Below are 25,166 nucleotides of genomic sequence, written 5' to 3'. Positions count from 1 at the left end.
CATTACTCTGGAGCTCCAACAAAACAGCCAGCACTTAATTCATAGTAGAGAAAGATAAAACATATATAAACCAATTGATAAAAACCTCTCCACTTATTCTTTGAATAAATGCATAGGTGAAGTTAAAAATCTCAGGACAAAGTACCTTAAAGCAAAATATAAGTATGTGTAAGATGATACAACTAGGAGTCATAGAAGTATCTCAGGATCTGATCTAAGAAAAATCTAGTTTAGTTAAAAACTATTCTCTTAAAAGCACTTTTTAATAATTATCAACAGTTCTTATTGAGCTAGAAATGAGAATTTATATCAGATCTCATGATACGTTCAAGTTTATTAGTCATAAATATGCTCCTAAATTGTAACTATTTTATATTACTATTTTGTAATCTGTTTTACAGATTCAGTAATCTGAACAAGTCTTTTTAATATCTTCAAAAGATCCTGAGCAAAAGATTCCTTTAAAATATCATTATATCACACATAATGATCAGTTAAATATTCATGTCTCTGAAGTGATCAAAGGCAGGCCTTCTCATAATTGTCTTAACGAATATACAGTAAAGTTCACTTTACTGACATCCACTTTACTCAACTCACAGCATTATGCAAATTGCCTAGTCTATTACTGTAATCATAATATTCAAATAATTATATGTTACCAGTTTACTTAATAATTATTTGAATGATGCAATTTTAGCAACTTGCCATTATGGCACCTTTCTAAAATGACCAATTCAATTCAACACTCACTTATGTTTTATAGGCGTAGTTAATATGAGTGATAATTTCTATGTTGAATTTATTAGAAAGTGCAAACTTTGGGATGCCTCCAGGTGTAATAATTTGTTAGAAGTCTCACAGAATTTAGAAAAGCCATCATGGTTTCAATTTACTATAGTAGAAGGAAATAGAGAAAAGGCACAGAAGAAAGGATTTAGGAAAGTTCCAGGTACTATCTTTCAGTTGTTCTATTACAATGGAGCCAAATGAACAAGGCTTATTACTAGCAATGATACATGGCAGCATGCATGAAGTACTGCCAACCAGGAAAATCATGTGATTTCCAGAGTTTTTATTCTGGCTTGGTCATATAGACATTGGTGACCCCCCACATAGTTGACCTTTGTATCCACCCTTCCAGATATTACCACATTGCCCAAACCACGTCAAAAATCACATTGTTAGCATAGACAATCTAGGTGGTCTAAGGTCTCCAGGTAAACGAATGCACTTTTATCAAGCAGGACATTCCAAGGACTTAGAAGCTACCTCCCAGGAGCTGAGAGCAAAGGCCAGACTTCAAATAATTATTTGTTATCAATTTACTTAATAATTGTGTGAATGATGTCACTTCAGTAACTTGCCTATGTGGAGCTATTCTAAAACATCCAATTCAGTGCTCACTTATGTTAATAAAGACTAGAAAGTAAAAGGTATAAAAATCTAGAAAGACTTTTCATTCAGAATGCTTGTCAAGTTTCTTTACGTTAAAGAACCAGAAGCTAACCATTTTAGACAATGTACTTTTTGTGTAGTTATTGCCAGGAAGAAGATGAAAAGTTTTAATCTGCAGACTCAGTGGAAAGTCCTTAGCCTTATAGGAAAAGGTTGGTGAATAAATGCATATCTGGGAATCTTTATTTTCTAATGTCTTTTTCTCTGGTTCTAAATAAATTTTTAATAACATGCCAACTATTAGATAATAGGGATTTGAAAGGTCAAATTTACATGAACCCTGTGCTCCAGAAAAGAGCAAGTCAAAGAAGCTAACCCTTCTCTATATGACTAAGATAAGATTAACTAAAACCCTTTACTTATCTATGATGAGGTTAGGCACGGGGGGGGGGGGGGGGCAGGAAGTTTGCCACCCCACAATATGCCTTTTTGGGATATTGATTCTTTTAAGCTGGTTATTTTTAAGAAACGAAAAACTCAAGAGGAAGCTTTTACCTCACCCTTACCTGTCTAAAAGAATTCAGATAGAAAAATCTGCTCCGGGAAGGAATATCACCTTAGCATAATATGAACTAAGTGCGGCAGATGGAGGAACCTGCCTAAGCCTGTTTATTAGACTCCCTTCTGTGTCTCACTTTTTGAGGGCGGCTCCGCAAGAATTTGTTTACCAAAAGTTTGCTCCTTCTCACCTACCTCTGAATTGCCTACCTTTCCTTTGAATTCCAAACCGTTATCCTACTTTCTCCTTAGTTCAAAATGACATATAAATTTCAACCGCCTGGTTTGAACTCAGGTCCCATATTCTTATAGAACTTTTGTATGTATTTATGTGATAATTTTTTTTCTCCTGTTAGTCTGTCTCATGTCAATTTGATTATTAGACCAGCCAGAAGAATTAAAAGGGAAGAAAGGGGATATTTTTCCCTTCTCCACACCATTATTTGCCTCATAAATTATTACCTTAACTACTTGTCCCACTGGTCAGTTGAAACAAAATGCTTATTAGCCAAGTGAGTTAAGCTTCTCTCCTTTCTCCAGGGCCCTAAACTTTGGTCTACCCCCAGCATCATCAGCTAGCATACAACCACTCCTTAGAATAGGCTGGTCCCAGGAAAAAATATTCTCTGAGCCACTATCCCATCACACCACCCTTTCATCCCACTTCCACACACCGTATTCTTTCTGGCTTTGCTTACTCCTTTCTATACTCTCAAGATACTTGCATACCTTATTGTAATCACAGCATTCTCACCATCACAACAGTCTCTTTCCCTCTCCTGCAGTAATCTTTTCAAATTAAGTCTCTGCTTATTAAATCCAGATTTGTCTTTTATTTGACAGATTCCATTGACTGTTGAGGCTATATAGATTTTGGGTTATATTTATATATGTAAAATTAGGTTAAAATTTACACCGAGGAAGAACATGGCAAGAAAAATAAGATCAAGTTTGTTAAATTAATTAAACAAGGAGGCCATTCATTAGACCAAGGTGGTTTCCATGCCTCAAGGCCTATGGAAGTGAACCAAAATCTAAACCCTAAATTTCACAAGGTTGCAAAATCACAATGCTAAGGACAATGAATCACAGACAGACAAAGAGGCTTTTTTTCTGTAATCAGAATTGTGTAATAGCATTATGGCACAGTTTTAAATGCTGGGGAGGATGTTTAGGCAATTATGAGAGGAGTAACATGTTGTGATTAAAGTATGGATTCTGGAGTGAGGCTACCTAGGTTTAGATCCCAACGCTTTCTCTTTCTTGTTATATAAGCTTAGACAGTTTATTTTTATCTCAGTTTTATCATCAAAGATGAAGATAGAAATATTCTCATAGGCTTATTGTTTATTCTACATATACACTTAAGTACTTTTAATAGGGCAGGTACATGATAAACTCGCAGTAATAATAACAATAAACAATTATACTTCATGCTATTAAAATTATGTTCTTTAAAAGATGACCCTCCATGCTCCATCAATTTGAAAGCACAGTAGCAAATGTAGTATTTCTCCAGAACTAATACTCCATCCTAACCTGCTACATCACACCCACACACACATGCATGGTCCTAATTTATTTTGAAATAAGAAAAAAACTAAGTTGTTTTCACCCCAGCTTCCTTAACTCTGCAACAGATTTTTTAAATTTCTAACTTTTTCAAAATTATAAAAATAATATACATATATGAATATATATAGCAAAAAAAATCTAATAGTACCCAATGTCTTTTTAAATAATAAGTGATAGCTTCCCTTTTCTTAACCACCTTCCAGATACTCTGTTCTTTTTAATAGATGTTGCTACTATTAACAAGTTAATTAGACTCTTTAATTTTCCTTTGTGCAATTGAAATCATTACTATTTATACTCTTTGCCTATTATTTATATTTTTACTTAATAATATATTTTAGATATCTTCTAACTTCCATCTTTTGGCTAAGATGTGTTAACAGGGACCAAAATACCCACCCCCCCCCCCAACACCACCACCACCTGAAACAATCAAACAATAACAAAAATGGGAGAAAATATATATGACAAGACATTCGACATCAGGCAACAAATCACAGTTATATCTGAAAGATGGAAAACAAATGAGGTCAGCTCTACTATAGCTTCAACTTAATTCCTTAAGAGAGTTCCCAGGTGTGGTGCAGGAAGGGGAAACACAGGCGAAGGCCAGAAGACCCCTGAGTTGAGAATTGCTGAAAGTCCAAAGAGGCAATATAGCTTGAGTGAGCAAAACAGAGTGCCAGAGGGAGCTACATAGAAAGAGAATCCTTGTGATCTACATAGGATCCCTGGAATATTACTAATTAGAGTACTAATTAGTGTATGTATAGGAAAAAACTACCTGTGGCCAGGAAAAGAACTACTCAAAAGAATTAGAGAAAATTATGTAATCTGAGCCCCCTAAGTGAGGAAGGCACAAAATATATATATTTAAGATAAAAATGGCCAAAAGTTTTACAAAATTGATAAAAATTATAAAACCATAGTGCCAAGAAATTCAATTAACCCTAAGGATAAGAAACATGCAGAAAACTATACCAAGGCATATGATAATCAAATTGCTCAGAACAGGTGAGAAAGAAAAACTTAAAAGCAGTAATATGCCTTACACACAAAGGAACAAAGAATGACAACAGATTTCTCATCAGAAACGATGCAGTCAAGAAGACAACAAAAGCAACTTCTTTAAAGTACTGAAATTAAAAATTGCCCATCTAGAATTTTATACCCGGTGAAAATCTTTCAAATCTAGAAGAGAAATAAAGATATTTGCAGACATAAAACATAAAAGAATTCATCACCAGAAGACCTCACCATAAGAAATGTTAAAGAAAGTCTTTCGGGCAGGAAAAAAAAATTATACCAGGTGGAAATAAAATCCACAAAGGAATAAAGAGCACTGCAAATGGTAACTACTTGGGTAAGTATATAATTTAAAATTTCTTAATATTTAAATTCTTTAAAAGATAATTGACTTAAAACAAAAAATAAATGTACACTAGGGTTTATAACATATATAAAGTAAGATATATGAGAAAAATAGCATCAAGGCCCAGAAGAAAGAAATGTAAGTATACTATTATAGGTTTTTAGACTGAGAAAAATTAGGAATGTCAGGTGTTAAATTTTAAATATACGTCACTAGCTATATGTATATCTATTAATTCTTAACCCATCACATTAGAAGATAAATAGTGATAACTTAAAGGTGTATACTAAAACCTTAAAGCAACTGTTAAAAAAAAACAAAACAAAGTTATAGCTAATAAGCCAGCAAAGAAGATAAAATCAATTTCTAAAAATTCAAAAACAAACAAAAATGATACTCAATCCAAAACAAGACAGAAAACAAGAGAGCAAAGAATAGATGAGGTAAATGGAAAACAAATAACCATATAACATCAAATATAAATGGTCTAAGCACTCAAATTAAAAAAAAAAACAGATTGTCAGATTAAATAAATAATACGAGACCCAATTACCTGCTGCCTTCAAAGAATGTTCTTTAAATATAAAGAAAAGAATAGGCTTAAAGTGAAAGGATAAGGAAAAGATATACCAAACTGACGCTAGTCATAAAAAAAGCTGGGAAAGTTATATTAATATTGGACAAAATAAATTTAATATTAAGAATATAAGCAGAAATAAACAAGTAATCTCAAAATAGTAAGATAGTTAATCAAGAGGACATAGCAATTTAAAATATTTATGATCCTAATAACAAAGCTTCAAACTACATGAAGCAAAAATGGATAGAACTGCAAAGAGATAAAGGTAAATCCACAATTAGGGTCAGAAATTTCATTACCCCTCTCTCAATAATTAACAGAAGTATACGAAGAAAAAAGAAAATAAACAGTTTTCTTAATACAGATCCCCCAAAATAAAAGTCAGCATTTTTCTTTGCAGGCTCAGAAGCAGAGTGATCAAGAAACATTTCTGACTATATTTTTGATTATTAGTTAGCTATCATCAAATTTCCAGGTGCTATATTCATCAGAGCCAGATGTATCTGTATGTAAATTCTCAATATTGGGAAGTGGCAATATGTCATAGATATTTAGAGCTTTGAAATCAGGGAAACTTGAGTTCTCTCACCAACTATGTGACCTTGGCAGACTTTAAAGCCTCAGTTTCTTCATTTGTAATATTGGAATAATAATAGTGTCACTAGGATCTATTATTTCATAGTGTAGTGCCTATTACATGTAGTACATTTGGAAAGAATTAAGTCATTTTGACTTCTGATAACACCCTCATTTGGTTTGATTGAACTCTCTTTGTCTCTCCCTTCAAACCTTGTTTTAGAAAATGACCCTATTTAACAGTAACATTGTTAAGTATGGATGTCATTGAAACTAACATTCATTTTTCAGGCAAAAAAATACTGCCCTTCATTTTGTGCCTGTAGCTGCCTCTTTTAGACTATTCAAATGTTCAACACTTGACTCAAGAATGTTTTCATTAGTGCCAGCCAAACAGGGTTATCTAGAATCTGGCAGTCCAAAGCCATGCCAAGCGGAGGAGTCAAATAGTTGCGTACAAAATATTTATTATCGTGGCATTAAGCCATACAGCTTAAGCAGCATTGTAACAGGAGCAGACTTAAGTCCTAATTGCAGCTCTATTAGAAAAAGCTGTATGACCCTTACTAAATCTGAACTCTCTGGATCTTAATTTCCTTATCAAATGACAGAATTTGGTACATATAGTCACTTGGTTCCCCCAAATTCTGTTACTAGGAATGACTCTCCAGAAAACGAAATGTTCAAAAGACTTCAATCATTCATTTATTCCTTCATTTATTCACTAATTTAAATTGATTAAGTGCAGGCACTGTTTTAGATATTGGAGGTTTCACAGTAGGTTAAAAAAAAAAGAATACTTGCTTTCGAGAATTTTAAATACCTTGGAGAAAACAAATGATAAACTAAAAAACACATAGTACAATGGCAACTAGTAAAAGCTTGAGGAAATATTGTTCTTTGTTATTCTGTTACCAAGAAGCTGCTATATTAAGGATAGTTTAATCTATTAATCTAGTTTCTTACGTATAGTATTCAAACACAAAATGGAAAGATAAGTTTCTTTCTTTAGCAAATCAACTAGAATAAGCTATCTCCTAGATGCATGATAAAAAGTCAATAGCACAAAAAGGTGAAAAAAACGGTGACAAAAAAAAATTTTTAATTAACTCTTATGGAAGGGAATATAGATATAAACAAATGAAACTGCTTGTTAGTAAATGAAAGACTGAGAAAACTTAGGAATGTGAAGTGTTAAATTTTAAATAGATGTCACTAGCTATATGTATATCTATTAATTCTTAACCCATCACAATAATTCAACAATTTATGTATTATTATTTTCCTCAGTCTAATATAAAGAAACTAAGACTCAAAGAGTTTGAGTATCTCACTGGGATCTGCACATAGGATTCATTAGGTTAAAAAATCAGTTCCTTCCATGATGCTGAGATTCTTATAAGACTTTTTTTGGAGAGTGAAAGGGTATGAGCTCACCATTAAATAAGAACCTTCAAATTCCTGGTATAACGCTGTTATTTGACCAACCCCACACAAATTATGGTGTATCTTAGCAAACAGAACAATTAATTGTATTATAAAAATGTAGATTTCACACTGAGGATTAAACATGATGTATTTCTCTGAAATTTTGACTCATCCCTGTTTTATATGAAAAGAAAATCCCTCCAGACTCTATTTGACAGAACATTTTCGAACTGAGAAGTGAAAAAGGAGCAAGAGGAAGGGAGTTCAAATAATGCGTGCGTGCGCACACATACACACCCCACCCCCCCGCCCACACACACACACAGTATAGGGCTTGATTCATTTTAATTATGAAATAGTTGCCTACAGGTTAGAACAAATATCGAGAGCAACCGATTCACATTTTCAATTTGCACTGGAAGCTGCTGATTCTGTTTGGTTGTAATCACGAAGATTTCTACTATTTTAATAATTACTTCCACATAAAGATAATGAGTGGCTTTGATTCTTCCATCATACTTCCAGTTCTGAGCCTGATTCTTATTTTTTTTTTAACTATTAAAATCTTCGTGACTAAAGCTTCTGAGCAAAATTTTCCTCCAGGACCCAGACCTTTGCCAATTATTGGAAATCTGCACATCCTGAATCTGAAGAGGCCACATCAAACCATGCTGGAGGTAAAAAAAATAAATCGGTGTTCATTTTATACATATTTATAATTTCCTAAATCATTTCTACCCTTGTGGGTTTATTAGAATGCATGTATTTACAACTGGTTCATAGATGTATAATGAGGTAATTTGATAGGATTTAAAATTAATAGAGCTGCTTTAAATTTAACTTTTAGTTTCTTTTAAATTTGCATGTATAAAAACACTAGTAAAAATATTTCCATTATAAGGTGGTATTTTTATCCTGAAATATTTATGACTAGTATTCTTTATCTCAACCATTTTGATCTATGTATTTCATATATATTCTATTATGAAGGAAGTAAATTTTGATGATAATCTTATTCTAGAGACTTTTAGTTAACTATTCAAAACAGTGTGCACAGAGGCACAAGCAAGAGCATGGTCCGAGAAATGGACACCCCAAATTTAGTTCTGGACCCGCCATTAATTAGCTGTGTGAATGACGTAAGAATTTAATCTCTGTTTTCTCATCTGTAAAATTACAGGGTTAGTTCAAGTAGTAAACAGTGGAAGAGGAAAAAATTTTCCTCTACCCTCAGGTTCTTTCGGCTGATTTAACATAAAACAGACAAGCAAAATAAAATGACCGAATTTAATTAGATACACACATGTGTGGAAACTGCACATACATGACAGAGAACCTACAAACATGAGAGATTCAAAGATAGAAAGGAAAAAAATTAGATGTATGAATATTCTGAATTAAGGATCACCTTGGGGCTTCAGAAGAGAGGAAGGTCATTGAGAATGATGAAAATAAATATTCAGTAATTAGAAGTTTGTCCTGACCTATAGATTGGTCAAAAGAAGAAGGTTATCTCTCTCATAATCTCCTACGGTCAAGGCCCTTAATTTAAATTCTTCCAGGTAGTTAAGAAGGGCCGAAGTTTCTCTTGAGCCTGCAGGGTCCTGGTTGTCTTCAGCTCAAAACAGTCTGCATACTACAGAGGCACATCTTGGGATGGATCATTATGAGCCTTTACAAGACTAATTTTCTCTAATTTCTCCTTCGAAGATTTTATAGTTCTTGATCGCAGGGTAAAATAATTTTTTTAAAAAAACAGGAAAGAAGAAAAAAAGGAAAGAAGTAAAGGAGCTCACATAGTTGGGATTTGGGTATAAATTTCTATTTTTAAGTTACAAAGGGTAGATAGTAGAAATTAAGTTCTGTTATATTCTGTAACTTTTGTTTGAAAATCTTAAGGGGAGATATACTAAGTCGAAGATCATTACTTACTCTCAATGGGCAACATAATAATACTTTACAGTTGTATTGTACTTTTTATTTTACAAAGGGCTACAAAGATTTCACTTACTCCTCACAATTACCCTAGTAGAAGAACAAGGATGATATTTTTATCTGAATTTTATAGATAAATGTGACTTAAAGTGATTGACTTATTTGTAACTAAAAAACCAGGACTTGAGTTTTCTGGTCTTCTGATATTGCTCTGTGGCTCCTTCTCCTACTCAGAGGTCACATGATAGGTTAATTCCTCAGACCAGCAAGACTTTTTGGTAAAGTCCTTTATCTAATTCCATATTCCCCAACAACATTTGTTTGTTTCCTTGCTATCCCTATCCTTTGCTTACATATCAACCAGCTTAATTATTTTACTATTTAGTCTTTCATTTTTTTTTCTCATTTCCATCTCTGTATTATTGTTCTGCTAATTTCATTTAAGAGATGTCTTTTCCCCACAGCCTCTAACATATATATATTTTTAATTTACCTCTCTAATTTTTGCTCTTTGCCTGAAACATGCAATATCATAGAGTGGTTCTCATCTGAGAAACTGTCTTCACAGCCTTAAATTCCTGTTTTAATTTTCACTTCCATGAAATAGTAATCGTAATTATATTATCTTCCTAAATTAGGGATCCCCTCTGAGATTCCTGTTGCAATCCTAATGTTATTTTCTAAAGATTTTTTTATTAAATTTATTGGGTGACATTGGTTAATAAAATTGTATGCTTCAAGCATACAATTAAATAATAATATCATCTATATGTTGCATTATTAGTTCACCATCCAAAGTCATTCTTCCTTCTGTCACTATATATTTGACCCCCTTCACCCTTATCTGCTTTCCCTTCTCCCTTCTTTCCCTCTGGTAACCACTAAACTGTTGTCTGTCTCTACAAGTTTTGTTTGTTTGTCTTGTTCATTTGTTGCTTTCAGTTTTGTATCCCACATATGAGTGAAATCATATGGTTTTCAACATTTTGTCTGACTTATTTTGCTTAGCATGATTATCTCAAGATCCATCCATGTTGTCACAATGTCAGTATTTTACCTTTTCTTATGGCTTATATTCCATTGTACATATTTACCACATCTTTTTTATCCAATCATCTATCGCAGGACACTTTGGTTGTTTCCATGTCTTGGCCATTGTGAATAATGCTGGAGTGAACATCAGAGTGCATATATCTCTAGAGATAAATATGTTCAAATTTTAGGAAAGTAGATACCCAGAAGAAGGATTTCTGGGTTATATAAATCAAGTTTTTTAAAGGATCATTAGAAGTCATCTCACTCTCTACTTGAACTCTGTAGCCAGTGAACTCGAACATGTATCCCTTGCCAATGTCTGCCACTGACTGCCTATACAACAGAGATAATATCTATTTCACTTTGTTGTAATGTTCTTTGAAGGACATATGATGCTAGGGATATAGTTGGGGGCAGTAAATGTGGGTTCTTGTTATTTTTTTTAATTAGCAAAAAAAAAAAGAATGAAATGTTTTTTGCAGTAAGAAGTGTCACACAATAATGCTGAGCTAACTTGGGTCTGCTATGGTCCTAGCACCCCACGAAAGAAAGGGCATGAAAAAGGTGATCAGATGGTCAGTGTGGTAGTCAGGAAGTGTTTTGTCTCCTGAGAGTCCTGAGAGGGCATTTCTGAGACCAAAAAAAAAAAAAAAAGGAGAAACTATAGGTCAGTTCCATGATGCTCAAGCACTGTTACTGTGAAATCTCAAACAAAATTGAGCATGAAGGCAATCAACCGATAATCATAATAATTATGATTTGAACAGGTATAGCAACCACAGGAGTATCCTTAGTGAACTAGTCCAGTATTCTCATTTTGTAGGATCATAAAACTGGCCAGTTTGTTAAAATTAAATTACCAAAGATCAAGATCCCGTTCACTTTTTATCAAAGCACAGTGTTTTAGTTGCTTCTCTTTTTCTTATGTACCTAAGCTCTCCTGGAAATATGGCTCCATTTATAGCATCCAAATGGGCCCAAAGAAGGTGGTGGTGCTCTCTGGATATGAAACAGTGAAAGATGCCCTGGTTAATTATGGTGATCAATTTGGAGAACGATCTCAGGTGCCTGTATTTGAAAAACTTTTTAAAGGAAAAGGTAATATACTCTAAATTTATATGCTGTGGTTAAAATTATTAAATCAATTGCACTGTATTTGCTTACATGTTTCCTTTCACAATATAGTTTTTTCTTCATCAATATATATTATACAAATAGGATTTACTTAGGGGAAAATTTATGATTTCTAGCTTTATTTCTATTGTGAACATTAATTATTTCTATTAAACAGATAATTATTAGCCAGCAACTAAGTGAAAAGAAAAATGCCAGGGAAATTCAAATGAAAAAGAAAAGAGATTACCAGTTTAAAGAGGTCAGCCTCATGGCTGGCATAGATTCATTAAACAATAAACTCAGTGATATAAATATCCCGAGCTATACTTTCACCTGGATAAAGTTGTATCTTGCTCATATGCACCCTTGCTAAATGCATTAGTGAAATTCAGATACTCTATTTTTATGGCATTCCACTAATCTAATAACTCTATCAATTATTAGAATAACTTTAAATGTTTATCTCTTTTACACTAATTTAATAATTTGTTAAAATGGGAATGATTTCACCTTGATATTAATTAGTTTTAATAAACTAATATTGGCTCTTAGTAAATATCACTAAGCCATTTTAATCATTTTCCATACTATTGCCTTCACGAAATCATTCCATGAAACCATGAGACATTGTAGATGTTTCAGGAAGAAAAGCAGTATGAGTGAAGTGAATTTGAGAAATGCTACATATAATAGGTCTTTAGACTCATGGGTCCGTTAGCAGATCAAAGTGTCTGAGTAAAACATTAAGTGCCTGTTTAATTTTATTTAACCCACATTTTATTTACTAGTTCAGACCTTAGAACATTTATTTTTCTTGAAATTTCCATTTGCATCTCATGATAATAGCAGTGAGGAACAATAGGTCATTCAAGATCCCTGACTTGAAGTTTCTAGGATTTATCTTCTTTTATTTCTTCTGGATATTTGGGATATTTTCTTGGCTCTTTCCTCCTGGCACCTCTGCTCTTTTCCACAATACCTCAAATATTGCTGAACGATTTTATGATTATACACAAAATTGTTTTAGTTTTTATCAATATCAAATATAATATTTTTTTTCCTCAAGCAAATCATTCATTTTAAGAAGCAATTGGTCTTTTTTTTTTCTTAAGTGACTTTACTGGCCATAGAAAATATTGCTTAAAGATGAAAATGACTACAGTTCTGCCTCACAACCAATCTAGTAATATAAAACCATTCAAATAGATATAAGCATTCTTTAGACCAATCTTGGATTAACAAAATAAATTTTTAATATTTTTGTTACTGTTAGACCATTTTGGAGTATTTATTACTTCATTTTAATAAATTATTTTGCTGTACCACTTAGATACATGTAGAATTTTTTCCCAGGTATTTTTTAAAAGTTCAATTCCTCATGATGCTAATTTAATGTTCTTCACAATTACATAACTGTTGGGTTATCACTATTCTCTGAAAGGGAAAGGGACTTCTGTGGGCCCTTTATATTCTATAATGTAAATTTTTTAAAGTTGAGATAGTTTGAATAGTCATGTATTTGTTATAAAAGAATTTTATGTAGTACAAGATCCATGAAAAAAATAGTATTAAATTAATATAAGAATTGGATATGATCAGCATCCTTTCAAAGCAAGGTTTAACCTGACATGAGGTGGCAAAATGGCTCTGGGATATTTCTTTTCTTTCTTTGGGATTCTTTGTGGAGACTAGCAAGGCTGATGCTGCCCAACTTCTAACACATAGTCGCCTTAGTCTGTTCTAATTTAGTATTTCTGGTCAAACTCAGAAATTTGTTCCCTGTCTCTTGCACCTCTATAGAAAAAGAAGGAAAATGCAGATGGGGAAAGGGTTGGGGTTAGGACCTGAAACATAAGAAATAATGCTACAAATATCACCTCAAATTCCACCATGGAAAGATATGGGAACCTTCTCTTAATTTTTCTAAAAGTTAGCATATGCTCCAACTCTTCTGAGAAACTTCTTTCATCTGATCAATATTATTTCCTTTAGCCATGCACAAATTCACATATCTGTTTATTCAGTAAAAATTTATTGAGCACCTACTATATGCTACAATAATATGTGTCCCTAGAAATTAGTATATATAGCCTTAAAGTGGAAGCTTGATCACACCCCTTGGTAATTATTTACTTCTAACTTTTTATGTGGGTAGACTTGTGTCTACACATCTACAATTTTCCCTAAGAAACTTTGTTTTCTATTGTTCACCAATTCCTTAACAACACCTAGCATGATGTAAGTGTATAGTAGACAAGAATTGCATACAGTAGTGAATTTGTTAGAGAAATATATTTAAAAACAAAATCTTTTCCCAATCCGAAAATCCTCCTCTCCACAAAGATAATAGAGGAAGAAAACAATTTTATTATTGAATAGGCATTAAATGAGATTGTGATGTGCATACTCTAAGAGACTACAAAGATGGGAATAAATTTCACCCTTTTATATAATCAAGCAGGTACAGCCCATTACAAAAAAATGTTTTCAAGAAAAATAACAGGTCCTCAAGTGAGAGGACTTGACAGTACCACTTATCACACACAGTTTGTGCTAGATTCACCTGGTAATTGGGGTGACCCTCTGTGTTAATTGGCTTTATACAATGAAAAATAAACTTCTCATCTTTATGACAGGAGGTAGTTTTGCACCTTGGAACAAGGCATCCACTGAAGTTAAGCTCCCACCCAGACACAGAAGATGAGAAAGAGGGGCAGGCACTCTCTCCCTTAACGTTTACATTCCAAAGAGAAGGCTCCCAGGTCCCTAAGAAAGACATTTCTAGGTCATAAAGATGTTGAAACACCGATCAAAGAGATGAGGAAGTACTTACAAAGTTTTCTAAAGTAAATGCTCTAAGAGAAAGAGATGTCTTTTCCCTTGATTTCGACAGAGAAAATTAAACCTTTTCTTAATGTTTATTTTTTCTTCTAAATTTAATTTTAAAAGCTTCAAAGAAATAATTCAAAAAATTTTCCTCATAAGGAATTGTCTTTGCTCATGGTGAATTTTGGAAAACTATGAGAAGATTTTGTATGAATACCTTACGGAACTGTGGGATGGGCAAGCGAAAGATGGAAGACGTGATTATAGAGGAATGCCAATATCTCATACAGAACCTTGAGTCTCACAGAGGTACGTAGCATGGAATGAATAAAATGTCTTCTTTTTCATGACAAAGAAGTCAACGAATGGTATACTTTGAATTATTTATTTTGACATAAGTTCAGATTTGTAGAAAAGTTCCAGGACAATGTTAATAATTCCCAATCTCTTTCTACTCTTCTCCAAAATTCCCCAAATATCAACATTTTAAAAACATTTACTTTCTCTTTCTTTCTCTCCCTTTCAGAATCATTTGAGAGTACTTTGCAAACATGCTGCCCCTTTAAATATTTTAATGTGTTTCTTTAAAACAATCAAAAACATTCTCTTATGTAAAATAAGTATTACTGATTTCAAAAATCAACAAATTAACATACATGATAATACTATCTAATTTGCAGGATTTATTCAGATCTTGCCATTGTCCTATTAATGTCTTAAAGAGAAAAAAGAATTTTAGATCACACATTGTATTCAGTTGTTTTGTCTCTTTTGTCTCCTTTTAACCTGAAACAATTCCTCAGTAATAAGTATGTTTCTGATCTTTTTAGATAACATATAGTTAATTCCATATTATTTTTATTGATATATGGGATGAATAATCCCAAAATTCATTTTTATATAAAGAGTTTTCTCATTTTCTCAATAAACTGAGCTCATTTCTTATTAAAAATGAGATCATTTGAATGTTATATTCACTGGTGCAGAACTAATATAAAGAGAAATGTTCAAAGGTAGACAACCCCAAGATGAGTGCAGAGGAGAAACAAAAGCCTCAGTGACCCACACGCTCAGTTAGCAGCTTGCACACTTAGAAAGAGAGAGCCTCTTGAAGGTGTACCTATAGAAAAATTACCATTCTTTTTCCACGGCTAAGTTCCTAACAAACATTAATTTCTCAAGGCTTTGTGTACACAGTATCCCACATGCCTTTCCATTTGTACATGAAGAAAATCTTTACGAGAATTTCCCTAGGCTTTCAGTCTCCACATTTTAGGGAAGTGCTGATGTTAAAAGTGAATCTTAGTAATTGTAATGTTCTTCCCTTATAAATGCCATCCACTGATACATTTTTAATAATTTATATAGTTTTAAACAATGCTGAGGAAGACAGGACCCAGTAGCAGAAGGGACTAATCCAAGGAATTGCTCTAAATGAAGTACTTTGAAGTAGAATCATTTTTATTATCTAGATGTCATATTTTAAACTCCTAAACTTGAAGGCAGCCTCGTAAGTTGGAATGATATTTTCCCAGATATTATACATTAACCCCCTCACACACACACAATGAAATGTCCCTCACCTGTTATATTTTAATTTCTTTAACTGAGACAAATGCCAATTTTCTTTGATTCATACTTTTAGTTTTCCCTGTGGCAATCTTTTAACCAAATTCTGGGTAATGTTCAGGGCCCATTCTAGTCTCACCTCTCCTTGGGAGGCATTATCACCAGTTATTGCTTTCCGTGAATCCTTTACTTGACACTTTGTTCCATTCCGTCTGGAAGTGGTTTAATGCTGTGTATATGAACATTCCTAATCTGATTAATGAATTCTCTTATAGGAAAGCCCCTTGAGATCAAAGCAATAATGAATGCTTCTGTTGCTAACATCATTGTGTCGATATTGTTTGGAAAACGGTTTGATTACCAAAGCACCCAATTCCTGAGACTCTTATATTTGATTTATGAGAACATGAAAATCTTAGGAAGTCCTACGATTACGGTAACTGTATCTTTCCTATCCACTTTAGTTCTTCTGAGGTCCACTTGATTGTTCAAAAGACCATGAAAAATTATTTATTAGAGAATTTCCATTTCAAAAATGTATATTTTCTGGAACATTGTGAGTACAGAGACATGACAAGCTTGCTTGGTTAATACATCTGATAATTCTCTTATCACAAATTACTGCATCAAATCTCTTATGATGCAGGGATTATGAATCACCTCAATAAACAGTTTATCATATGGCTTTTGAAAAAACTTATCATTTTGGCCATCTACCTTTTACCTATGCCACTAATGATGCATGATTGTGGGCTAAGCCATAAGTGACTAAAGAGCACTCAGTAGAATTCACTTAAGAGAGTGTATTTTAACAAAAGAGGACTATCATGCACACAGAAAAAATAAAGACTAAATAAAACCCTAGTATTTATCCTGAGCTGTTAAGTTCACAAAAATGCTACAATCCAATTTTTTTATATTTGTGAGTAATAAGGTTGCTATCTTCTAAAATGTAGGAAAAAGGAGCCTTTTAAATAGTTCCCATTTTCAGCAACACCACTGACAATTATATTAATTCACTTTGGAATAATTTGGTCTTTGTTCCATAAATGAAGGTTTACTCTATAAATGAAGGTTAAATATAGGCACTGGGGAACACCAGATCAGACAATTATAAGGTCTAATTCTAGGAATAACATTTTAAGTCATTTGAGAGTTTATGAATCCCCTTGAGAATCTGACAAAATATATATAGACCCCTATTCTCTTTAAAAAAATGAATATACTGATAAACCTACAAAATTTAGCAAACATTGAAATCAGGAAATATTAGATTAAGTGATGCTGCTCTCTGAGATCTGTAAATAGTAATCCTGTTATAAATTTTAAAAATAATTGTTCTGATCCTACAGGAATCATTAGTGGTAAATTTCGTGTGCTACATAAAACTAACATAGTTTGACCTGAAATGTTACCTGAGGTTTTGCAAGAATAACACATGTCTAAGTACACAGAACTTATTGTGAGCCATATCAATATTTATTTTGTTACTTAATTCCAATAAGTGAGGAAATCTTACTGCCTAGCTCAGTTTGATGAGGTAAAAATTCAAGACTACATGAGATGCTATTTCTATAATGCTTTCAACACATAATAGTGTCATTTCCATATTGCAAGCATTACACATGTATATTTAATTTACTTTGTTGTTTTATATTCTTTTAGCTTTGCAACATGTTTCCCGGCTTGAGGCTCTTCCTAAAAAGTTATAAGACGATATTCAGGAATAGAGATGAATTTTTTTCTCTTACAAGGATGATTTTCCGAGATCACAGTCATGAATTTGACAAGGATGATCCAAGGAGTTTCATTGATGCCTTTTTGGTCAGACAGCAGGAGGTAATAGTGTTTTCTTCAGGGGTTACTTTAGCCTATTGTTTATTTGGTTTAATTAATAGCACCTCAAGGAAAAATAGTCCTTTCAAAGAAGAAATGTAATTTGAACTCAAGTAATTAATGTTAGATTTGTACACTACAAAAAATGCTACTTATTACAGTGTGCATTCTCAAATATTTTCTACCACTTTTCATATAAAATAATATAAAAATCTCGGATATGTTAGCTTTTAGAATTAGTATTCTTTTTTTTTTTTGCAATCTTGAAAAATGTTATTTCAATTAACAAAGATTGTTTATTAAAAATTCTTTAAAGAAATACTGCTGGGAATATTCTAATCATACAATTAAAAACTAATTTCCAGTCTTTCTAAATGGCAAACAGCCTTTTCACTGATAAAGTTGTTTGTCATTATTAGTGTCTGGGAGATGCTTTATTCTAAAATTCTGCACATTTCATAATAAAAAAAATCCATTCTATTGAGGGAAGAATGCAACACTTTGTTTTTTAAATTCACAATAGGTTACTTGTTACGGTTGTCCAGTATAAAATTATTTCATCACTGAAAAATAAATGCCCATCACTGATACATGTTTAATATTCTATATCATTTTAATGATTCATTTTACCCTTTCAGGAGAAAGGTACATCTACTGACTATTTCAGTGATGAAAATTTGGATGTACTTATTAGTCATCTGTTTGCAGGAGGTGTGGAGACCACAGCCTCCACACTATGCTGGGGGATTCTGCTCCTGGTGAGATATCCTGAGGTCCAGAGTAAGTCTCCCAAGATTCAGAACATTGCCTAAAGGAGAGGAATCAGAAACCTCTAGGATTGACAATGTAGAATTCTATGGCCACACTGTATACTTTTAATTCATGCCCTTGAGAATAGTGTACCTTTAGTTTTCTGACACAAGAAGACAAATTTTGCTCTCTAAGCATTCTGATATAGTCAGAAGGCGTAAGTATGCGCAGTTCCCAAAAGGAGCCTTAGAAATAGATGCCTTGGGGTAGAAGTGGTGCAGGGGAAAAATAAGCCTGAATTCAAAGAGCCCTTGGGTTTAACTTTCACATGTAGACAAAATGGGAAGAATGTTCCAACATCCCTCCCCAGCTCAGACTCTAATCACTCTAATTCCATTTAATCCAGAAAAGGTCTATGATGAGATCACCAAAGTTGTGGGGTCAGCCCAGCCTCGAATTGCACACCGTGCTCAAATGCCGTACACAGATGCTGTGATTCATGAAGTACAGAGATTTGCTAATGTCCTGCCCGTAAGCTTACCTCATGCCACAACAACAAATATTATATTTAAAAATTACTATATTCCAAAGGTAAGGGTTTAAGGAAGGGAGGTGACGGGAGAGGGGAAGGATGTCGGCTACTTAAAATCATAGAAGCACCAGGATAAACTGTCAAAGATAATCTTGGCCTGCCTTTTTTTCTTCCCTCGCTCTGTCCTTCACTTCCTGCCTTCCCCTTTTGCTCCCTGTTTCCCTTTCTACCATCCAATGAAAAGTAACTGATGTGTATTTATAATAGGTGATATTTACTCTGTGCAATTTTATAAGGTATTATTATTTTTTATGTTATAGCTGAGAAAATTGAGGTTCGGAGATTTTAAGTAAGGTTGGTATATAAGACAGACAGGACTGTAGGGATAGCTTGCTACCCTTTGGAGCCCTGTACCTTCACCACACAGGACTCCTGTCAGTAGTACTTTTGTTTCCCATCCCTCCCCACACAGAAACTCACTCATGTCCTCTGCTTCCCAATATTATAAGATTTGGATGCATTCTTGTGATTTCCACTAGTAAACTGAGGAAGTATGTGCAGATTTTTGCAAAAACAAAATTGCAGGCAGGAATTGGCATAAGGTCATGTGGTATGCCCACAGCACTAAATCTTTGCTTTGATACTACTTGTCTGTTCACTGCTTCTGGGCGCATCTCTGTATGAATCCATGGGTCCACAGGCTACATAGATCCCCTGCTCCACACCATCACTTCCGGTCCTGTGGATAACCTGCAAACGAGGGGGTCACATTCATCTCTGTAGCTTCTCTTCTTAACATACATTCTGCACACAATTAGACTGAATTAATGAGATTAGCAATTGAAATAGAAAAAACTATACAACCAATGCCAGAAAAAGAAGAAGAAGAAGAAGAAGAAGAAGAAGAAGAAGAAGAAGAGGAGGAGGAGGAGGAGGAGGAGGAGGAGGAGGAGGAGGAGGAAGAGGAAGAAGCAGCAGCAGCAGCAGCAGCAGCAGCAGCAATAACACAAGACTTAAGTTCTCCTTATCTACACCTGCGAGTTGGTAGGGCTCTATATTAGAAAGAACTTTGCGGTGATACAGCATCTAACTGACCTGCGGTGCTATGGGGCGGGTGTCAAGTCCCTCAGTTTCACTGAGCCCCAGTCTTCTCTTTCATGAAATGGAAATAATGTAGCATGGTCGTTATGAGGAGAATATTGGAATATAAGGCTCAGCTCTGTGTGTGTATTTAAACAAAACATTTTAAAGAATAAATAAATATCTTTTAAAACAAAACACTTTAAAGCAGTTAATTGCTTTTCGTGACTCAAAAACAATATGGATTCACATGATAAAACAGCTAACCCCAATGATAGGATTCTAAATCATTCTCAAAGAGAAAGCTATGATACTCTAAGGTCAAGTAATGAATATTGTCCTTACTTTTCAGGCAGGCTGTTGTTTTTATTATTATTTTAGTTTTAGTTTTCAGCATACACTTCCCTGTATCACAATTAAAATTATTTTCTTCGATGGCTCTAAATTGTTTCAGAGTATGTGGCAAGCTGTGAAAGTGAGGAAGCTTATTTCTGAGAATTTGTTTGGTAGTTCCTGCAGATAAAAGAGCATACTTCACGGAGTCCCCAAACCTTCCAGGAGCTACACCAGGTTCCGTCGTATGTGCCATTTCATGTTAGGCTCATAGTCACCAAAAGAAGACTATTTAACTCCCATCATACAAATTTAGAAACTGGAATTTATCAAACATTAAATAACAGGCTGTTATCATATAGCAAATACATGACTAAGTAAGAATTTGCTTTCAGTTCTTAGTCCAAGGCTTATGTTTTTTAAGTTACTGAAAAAAAAATATTTGGTTGAGTAAATGAATGTTCCACATTAAATCTCAAGGCCTGCCTGCTGCCTCTTCACTCCCCACCCACTTCCATTTCCTTCTACAACACACTACTTCTGAAAAATTGCTAACCGAGATCATAAAGAACCACTTTTTTAGGAAGGAATTTAATCTCTGTCATTAATAAGATTTTTTATTTCTAGGGCACTGAGGTCATCACTTTGCTGACCTCTGTACTTCGTGATCCAACACAGTGGGAAAAACCAGACACATTTCATCCTGAGCACTTCCTCGACTCCACTGGAAAGTTTATCAGGAGAGAAGCTTTCATGCCCTTTTCAGCGGGTAAGTTTTCTTACTTGAGAACGGTGGCTTGAAAAAGCTGTAGAGATCTGGCTTGTCTAGGACAGTGCTAAGGTTTTATATTTTCCATGTGGAACTAAACTTCAGAAACATGGAAGAGTGGAAAGAGCTGGGATTCTGTCCTCCCCCTGGCTTTCAATGGGCTGTAGGGCAGTAATTATTGGAAAGATATTTTCTTAGGTAATCCTTAAAGATCCCTTCTGGCTGAGGTTAGGGTAGAGCCTCAGGAATTTGAGAATGATGGGAGGAAGTCCGCTTCACTCTGACTTTGTTTTAATATATGTAAATTCCAGTGTTTCTCTTAAGATTTTTTTCTGAGAAGGAGTGGAGAGTGGGGGGAGAGAGAAAGGAAAGATCTTTCCACTACAGTCAATTTTAAAAATCCAAGGAAGTAAAGGAACTTACGCTATAACTGCCTGGATTCCAAAGAATCTGAAATGAATTCTCCATTGCTAGGAAAGAGTCTTAATGACACTATAAACCATCTATCATCTTGGCCTTTCCACTAGTACAAATAATGGCTTAGCATTCACTCCAGATACTCAGTTATAGGTACACAACAGCCACCCAAAAGATAGATTTTCTTCAACTTACTCATAACTGAGAGATACAGAGAGATACAAAGCATAATCCATTCCCAAATATTTACACACATACACACAGGATGATATACAAGAAAAAAAAAAGATACGTGTATTAATGACTCCTACTTTAAAATTAAAAAATGTAATATTGTCTTAAAACCAGCGTTAAAGGTAATGAAAAATAATTTACATGTAACTTACAGTATGAGCTCAATTTATTGCAACAATTTCTTGCCTTATATTTTAGAGGGTGGAAAAAGCCATGAAAAGATAAATAATGATTTCCGGAGGCACATCAACTACATTTAACTCCAAAATATCATTTTACAAGCGAAAAGATGGATCAAATATGTTATCACACATAAAGTTTTTTTCAGATCCCTTTGTCAGTTCTTGAACTTACTGCCGTTAATATTTAGAGAGAAGAAATTATGTTTTTTTTTTTTTTTTTTTTTTTTTTTTAACAATCCCCTTTCTCCATGAACACTTACTTTTATTTTTTTATGACCAACATGTGTCCAGGCCATCCATGGTTTTTCAGACACTTGGGCCTGGATGCTTCTTTGGACGATGAGATGAGCAGAAACAGTTCAGATTTTTTCAGAGTGGCCGATCCTCAAAGGATTTTGCCCTGCTTACCTCAGGAATTCTAAACATCTCTAAATATACTGAGGGTTTTTGTTTATTTTTGTTTTTGTTTGCTTTAGGAAATCTAAGAACAGTTATACTATTATAAACAAATAGAAATGTTCTTAAAATATGATCATCACAAAACTGTCACATAAGAAAAAAAGGTTACAAAATCAATTTTGGTCCTCAGCTGTGAGTGCCAAAGTTCTCCAAATATTCATGTTTGTCTACTTGTGTCTAAGCCACTTTTTATCCTAATTCATTCTTTATCAGTTATTACTGCACTGAGATTTTATTCTCTGGAGGACTTATTTGATCTAAAAAAGGTCTTTAATTGGCCTCCAAGATGACTCCTAACTAATTTTGCATACAGCATTTATTTTTAAAACAGATCATTTACTATGTTTTCACCTATTTAATCTTAAGAGTAATGTAAAATGATATAGGCTTTATCTTGTTGGGTAGCTAGGCTCCTATGAAACTGAATAAGGCCTAAACATAGTGTAGATAACACACCCTACGTAGCTTTATTTATTACCCAGTTAGATGACACCACTCAGTTATGCATTTCTTCCTGAGCAGATGGGAAGATCTGACCCAGAAAGCTGGATTAGGTGTTCTTTCCATGGGTTCCCTCAACATCCTATCATGTAGCTTGTGACACTCTACATAATCACCTATTTTATTGTCAGACTCACCTACTAGGCTGTAAGTCTCTTGAGAGCAATAGTCTCAGAGTCAAGCTCAATATCAGCATCTTGCATCTCAATACCTTTCACTCTTAAAAATATCCTGTTTTGTTATAAAGCACAGTGAGAAAATGTTCCCATTTGTAGAGTTAATGTGTTCCCTTGAAATCCTATATAAACCAAAATGTTACTTCCCCTGTGTTGTAAAATATCTACATTTTAATATTTTTCTGAGCTTTGAAGTCTTCTGTGACTCAGTACATTTGTGAGTTACCTTCCAAATCAAACAAACAAACAAACAAACAATTCTAAGTGGACTATCTACAATATTTTACTGGCAGTAAAGCAATGCTGCTAGTTTAGGATTTCGACTCTGGAAATGGAAAAGAAAAGAAATCAGTTGGGTCTTCTGAAAGACTGGAAGCAGAAACTTTTAATAAAACTCTAACTCAACCAAATATACTATCTATGCTCTATAATGTACCCACGAGACTCATTAAATTAAAGCTGAAAATACATGTGCCATTCACAATACATGTGCGTGCACGCGCACACACACATACACACACACAGTCACTAAGTGCCCTGTTGTTTTAATAAAAACCTACCTAGGAGATTGCCTTCCTCTGTTGTAACTTACTCCACTTTTCAGATATCTTGACATTTCCCAAATAATTCATGTTTCAAAAATAATACTAACCAAATCTCTCTTCTTAAAATGCTTCAGTATGACCTAGTTTCTGCTCATCCTTCTGGCCTTAGGTCTGAGACCCCTACCTCATTCCCAGAGCGAAATTTCTTTCAGCTCTCAAATGCATCACGGCCTCTTCCACATAAGCCCTCCCTAACTCACCAAGTCACAGTAGGTATCTTTTCTACATGTTCTCATGACACGCTTGACTTTACGTGTCATAACATTTTCACACTAAAATGTTAATGTTTGTTTAATTGCTTGTCTCTGTCTTGAGCACTCATAAGGTTGAGCTGGCATAAGTACTTAATTTTGCATTTCTAGTACTTAAACTGGGAGACGAAGCCCATGATGCTCAGAGGTTAAGTGACCGACTCACATATTCTACAATAGGAGAAATCACATGTGGACAGTTTTTCTCTTTGTCTAGACAGTTTTTCAAATTTTTGTGCTGAAGTGTCTTATAACCTTCTTCCATATCCATCTGTCCAGGTCCCCGGATGTGTGTTGGCGAGGCACTGGCCAAGATGGAGCTTTTCCTTTTCTTCACAAGCATCATGCAGAAGTTCATTTTCCAGCCACCCCCTGGAGTCTCCCATCTGGACCTGGACCTAACCGCAGACATTGGCTTCGTCTCTCTCACAATGCCTCAGAAGATATGTGCTCTGCTCCGGGGCTAGTTTCTGCATGTGAGCTGCGGCCATTTTTGGTATTATCTTGTGGTCCTTAGCATCAACTTCCCTTTTTTGCATTTTGCCAGCCACGATATTCTGCCAAGCACTTCAGCATTATTTAAGTAGTCAGCCACATCATCGTAGAGGGTTCTCGTGTAATGTCAGATTGAGTTCCTGTACTAATCACTGTTGTAAAAACTTCCTTACTGCCATTCTCCAAGACAGAGCAAATGAACAGAACATCTGACAAACAGAACCTTCACTTAGTGCTGTAGGGTTTTGTCCTTCAAACTGAACTGTCTGTTTCCTCCAAGGCATATGAGATGTCTATCACCAGTTAATTGGTTGGGACGGTGGGGGGGCTCTATAATGCTTTGTCCTAGGATGCTCATAAACATCTTCAAAACTGTAATGAAGAAAATGCAACTCAAGTGAGAATCAAATTAAGCATAAGACATTTTATGAATAATCAAAACAGGGTGGTTAACAAGATAGTTGCTTGTGAGGATAGCCAGCTTACAGAGGTCAGAAAGTGAATGCTCCTGCTCCTGACATAATCAGAAAATAAAGACCTCACATTCCTGTGTTCAGTGCTCTGAAGTCCCAGTAAAG

General features: G+C 34.3%; 1 protein-coding gene across 1 annotated transcript; it reads left to right on the top strand.

Annotated features, from left to right (window-relative positions):
• The first annotated feature begins 11,428 nt into the window (after positions 1 to 11,428).
• LOC107506886 (cytochrome P450 2K6-like) lies at positions 11,429 to 24,560 on the top strand. The gene is made up of 8 exons (XM_016137811.2): positions 11,429 to 11,555; positions 14,559 to 14,708; positions 16,244 to 16,404; positions 17,634 to 17,807; positions 18,443 to 18,584; positions 18,961 to 19,145; positions 21,127 to 21,268; positions 24,373 to 24,560. The coding sequence occupies exons 1-8, from the start codon at positions 11,429 to 11,431 to the stop codon at positions 24,558 to 24,560; spliced, it is 1,269 nt and encodes a 422-aa protein (XP_015993297.2).
• The last annotated feature ends 606 nt before the right edge of the window (positions 24,561 to 25,166 follow it).

The sequence above is a fragment of the Rousettus aegyptiacus genome, unplaced genomic scaffold (assembly GCF_014176215.1).
Source record: "Rousettus aegyptiacus isolate mRouAeg1 unplaced genomic scaffold, mRouAeg1.p scaffold_m13_p_1, whole genome shotgun sequence".
NCBI lineage: Eukaryota > Metazoa > Chordata > Mammalia > Chiroptera > Pteropodidae > Rousettus > Rousettus aegyptiacus.
Note: the sequence above shows the minus strand (reverse complement) of the source record. Positions and strands in the feature narration are given on the sequence as shown.

Bases quoted from the DNA above. Each gene is read 5' to 3' on its own strand.
- LOC107506886 (XM_016137811.2), top strand. From the start codon at position 11,429: ATGGGCCCAAAGAAGGTGGTGGTGCTCTCTGGATATGAAACAGTGAAA. The intron at 16,405-17,633 runs GTAACTGTATCT...ATATTCTTTTAG, and splicing joins TAGGAAGTCCTACGATTACG to CTTTGCAACATGTTTCCCGG. The intron at 17,808-18,442 runs GTAATAGTGTTT...TTACCCTTTCAG, and splicing joins TTTTGGTCAGACAGCAGGAG to GAGAAAGGTACATCTACTGA.